A 3844-nucleotide genomic window follows, 5' to 3' on the forward strand; every position below is an offset into this window, starting at 1 on the left:
AGCTGTCATGGACTGACCCATCCCACCACCAAACCCACCAGCACCTCCAATACTTGGGTTGCTGTTGTTCACTTGGCCATTCATCAGCAGAACACCAGAGCTATTTACATTAGCTGCCTTCCCATCATTCCCGAAAGACCCATGCCCAACCATGCTTCCTCCTGAACTATTATGAGCTTGGTTGTTCATCAGGATTTCATTTAGTATCTTCTGAACCGAGCTAGACTCGTTTGCATCAACCTCACCCGCCTGCTGCATTGCTGATGAGTTTGTGGAACCCATGTGATTAACAGATGGTATCCCGTTTTGAGAGGGATTATTGTTATTAGATGAAGATGTTGGAGACTGAAATGTTGGCAGGTTGTGTTGTTGCTGCGATGATGCCACCATGGTACCTGAGGAACTAGGTGACGGCATCTGAACAGAGTTTCCTCCATACGGACTGTTTGGAGGATTGTAGGCAGCATTCTGATGTCTTGCCTTCATTGAATTCTGGTGGATGAGTCCTGCGATGCTGTTGGTGGAGGTGGAGGCAGAAGCTGCATTGAAGGCATAATTTACACCATTGCTGGGATTTCCCTGCATTAGTGTCACCTGCCTATTACTTGAATCACTGTTTGCATTCTGGGCAACTGTTTGCTGTTGCTGTTGCTGCTGCTGCTGCTGCTGTTGCTGTTGCTGTTGCTGCTGCTGCTGATGCTGCTGCCTTAGTTGTTCACTGGGTTGCTGAGGAGAAGGACCAGGCAAGCCAGATGAAGGGCCTGTTCTCCGTGGAAACTTGGCTAAACTTTCTGTACCAAATAGAAAATCACGGAAAAGGAATTAGATGCTATAAGAAGAAAAACACCAAATACTTTGTCAGGAGGTCACATTAACTTACCGATTGGTCCTGTTCTTGTTTCTCTGCTATAATCTATCAAGTCCTTCATACTATTTACCACCTCCGAGATCTCCAATATTGCAAAAAATCAATAATATGCATTGGCAGACATGGTCACAGGGCCAGGGTTATTACAAAGGTTGATTTAATTATTTCATCATGGATATCCCTTTCAAAGCAGAGCGTCCAGGGAATGCAAGTATCTTAAGTTTTATGCAAGACTGCAGAGATGCAATAGGGTTTGATTCATATCGGGACATTCTTTCATATACCTGCAAACACCGAACATATCTCTTTGTGTATCCCAAATCATTCACGAGTGGTACTTCTAGGGCCTTTGCCAATTGTCTAGCAGATGCAACAAACCTGCAGAACAGTTGCAGCACATCAGACATCACCAATTAAAAGTCTTGAGTTACATCAATCTAACAACAAAAGAGAGGAGAAGTTTACATGTTGCAATTATTTTGTAACTCCGGAAGAGCAGAATCTGTTGTTGCATTTTGAGCGGCTTGCTGATATTTCTGAGCTGCCGATCCAAGCTGACTAACCTGAACGTGTATACAAAAAAAAAAGAGCTAATTACCTAAGCCGTTTAACTGATTTTGCTGTATATTCTACTACTATTTGGAAACCACAAAAAGAGGAAAGGGAAAAGTGATGATTTCGCAAACAAAAGCAGATAGAATAATATTAAGACAGTATTTCCAATTTTGTGCTAAAAGGAAAGGTCGCATCTTCAAAATAACTATCTGCCAGAGCAAAAACTTCCTGTCACACAACATATGTACTGAAAACAACATAGGCCTCTTTACAGACTAGGTATATCAGTTTGTTATAAACATAAACCCATACGATGCAGGAAAGATGGTTAATCTTTCTTGAAGTTACCTGTGGTATCAAAAGCCTTCGTGGAATCAGCTCTTCATGCCGCCGAGCACAAAATTCCCAAGAGAATATCTGAGGAGGAACTTACAAGAATGAAGGGATTGGAGAAAAAAATAATGGTATCATAATTTGCTGTGAGAGAAAAGAGTTGTTTGAAGAACCTTAAGATCTGGAGAGAATACTATTCGAAGTTGGCCATCACGAACAACTCGAAGATGCTCAAATACACTCTCTTGTGTTGCTTTTGCGTACTCCAACACAATTTGACCAGATGAATTCTGAGATTCCCTTGGCATATCGACATATAAAAGTTCTTCCAAAGTGCCACTTTCATACTTTATCTTAAAAAGCCGCGGGAGGACTTCGGCGGTTGCCTCTAAACAATGAAAGAGTCAAAGACACAAAAGATGAGCAACTAAAAAAACAAGTTATATTCCAAAACAACGCAAGCAGTCAAGCACTGATTATCTAAATAACATACCAAAACCACGTCCAGGCTTTCGGTTACATATCTCACAGTGCCACACATCCTGCAATGTTTGTTAAATAAAATATCCATGTAAAGAAGTATAACATGAAACAAGTACCTAACTGACTAAAACAACTGGCTCAGTTGCATGAAATCAGCTTAGCAAAAGACGATATAACTAGATGAAAAGACAAGCTCTTTCACAATCGTATTACAAACAAGACCAAGTTCACTGAGCAGTAAACCTGAGGGAAAACGCCAGTTGTTTGCCGGCCACTGCCATACATCGAAACGCACCATCTCTTTTTGGCATTGGGAGCAAAGTACTCAGCTACAAATTTTCTCCAGAACTCGATATTATTGTCCTGCATTAACAGCAGACAGATCTGTCAATCACGAAGAAAAACAATAGGCTGAAAAATAATTAATAAAAGGTAAGAAGATTTACTTCAGGCCTATGTTGTTGTCGGTACATATACTGAGTAAGTCGCTGAGCACCCATGCCCGGCTCATACACTGGTTTCAGAGGTGGCCTCAGAGGTAAACTCTGCTGTTGGAACTGCTGTGGTAATTGAGGACGTTGTTGAGGCATAGATTTCAGGAGTTGCTGTTGTTGAAGTTGCATAAGTCTCTGCTGGTGAAATATGTTCATTTGAGCTTGCGGAGATTGTCCTGGCATTTGAAGAAACTGTTGTTGTTGTTGTTGTTGCTGCTGTTGCCTCTGCTGTTGTTGGAGAAACAATGACTGCTCTGAATGTTGAGGTTCCATTTTCACTTGGGCCAAGTTTCTCATGGCCTGAAGTTGCTGCGGTTCCAACTTTACTGATCCTAGGTTTCTCAACATTTTCTGTTGTGGCTGTTGTACTTGACCATGCTGCTGATCATTTGAAACCTGACCAGGTTCCAACTTGACAGGTCCCACACCTGCTAACCCACCTCCACGCACTGCTGAAAACTGCTGCTGCTGCTGCTGTTGCATAGAGTGCTGCTGACCATGTTGAAAATTCTGAGGCTCCATTTTCTTATTCCGTTGTTGTTCTGCCAACAACTGGTTAGATGAAACATTCGAGAATTGCTGACCCTGAACTTGACCTGACGAGCGCGGGGACACCATACTCGGAGCATTAAAAGAAGACAAACCACTAAACCCGACACTGGACAGCGGGTCTGACTCAGCCCCACTTGTATCCATAGAAATAACAGAACCGGGAATATCATTTACAAAAGACTGATTATTGAGGAGAGAAGATATGTTTGGTGCATTCCCAAGCATACTCATACTCATGTTGTTACCAAACTGATTACGCGGAGAAACAAGGGAAGGAAATGCTGGTTGGGAAGGAAGAGGAGCTCCTCCTTGTCCTCCTAAGATGGAAGGCGGAACACTTTCGCCACTGCCAACAGGATTAGGCGGCTCTGATGGTACCATACTCCCCACCAAATAATCACAACTTCACAATCCAACAAAAAGCAAGAACAAAACTGACTGAGAGATTTCACGGCGTTAAAACAAAAAAAAAACTCAGCTCCTCTGTGTTGGAGGAGTAAAGATGTCTCCAAGGCACAATGAAGTAGAAACGTCTTCTATCTGACCAATGATAAGCTTC

The 3844-nt window shown here is 42.4% G+C and overlaps 1 protein-coding gene across 1 annotated transcript in view; it reads right to left on the reverse strand.

Annotated features, from left to right (window-relative positions):
* LOC104742146 (transcriptional corepressor SEUSS-like) overlaps window positions 1-3838 on the reverse strand; it is a gene marked incomplete in the record, with an annotated part of 5707 nt that extends 1869 nt beyond the window's left edge. The window contains 9 exon segments of the mRNA XM_010463116.2: window positions 1-791; window positions 881-950; window positions 1153-1246; window positions 1334-1431; window positions 1772-1840; window positions 1930-2144; window positions 2250-2298; window positions 2483-2602; window positions 2686-3838. Coding sequence (XP_010461418.1) covers window positions 1-791; window positions 881-950; window positions 1153-1246; window positions 1334-1431; window positions 1772-1840; window positions 1930-2144; window positions 2250-2298; window positions 2483-2602; window positions 2686-3666 — 2487 coding nt within the window.

Source organism: Camelina sativa, chromosome 14 (assembly GCF_000633955.1).
Source record: "Camelina sativa cultivar DH55 chromosome 14, Cs, whole genome shotgun sequence".
Classification (NCBI taxonomy): domain Eukaryota; kingdom Viridiplantae; phylum Streptophyta; class Magnoliopsida; order Brassicales; family Brassicaceae; genus Camelina; species Camelina sativa.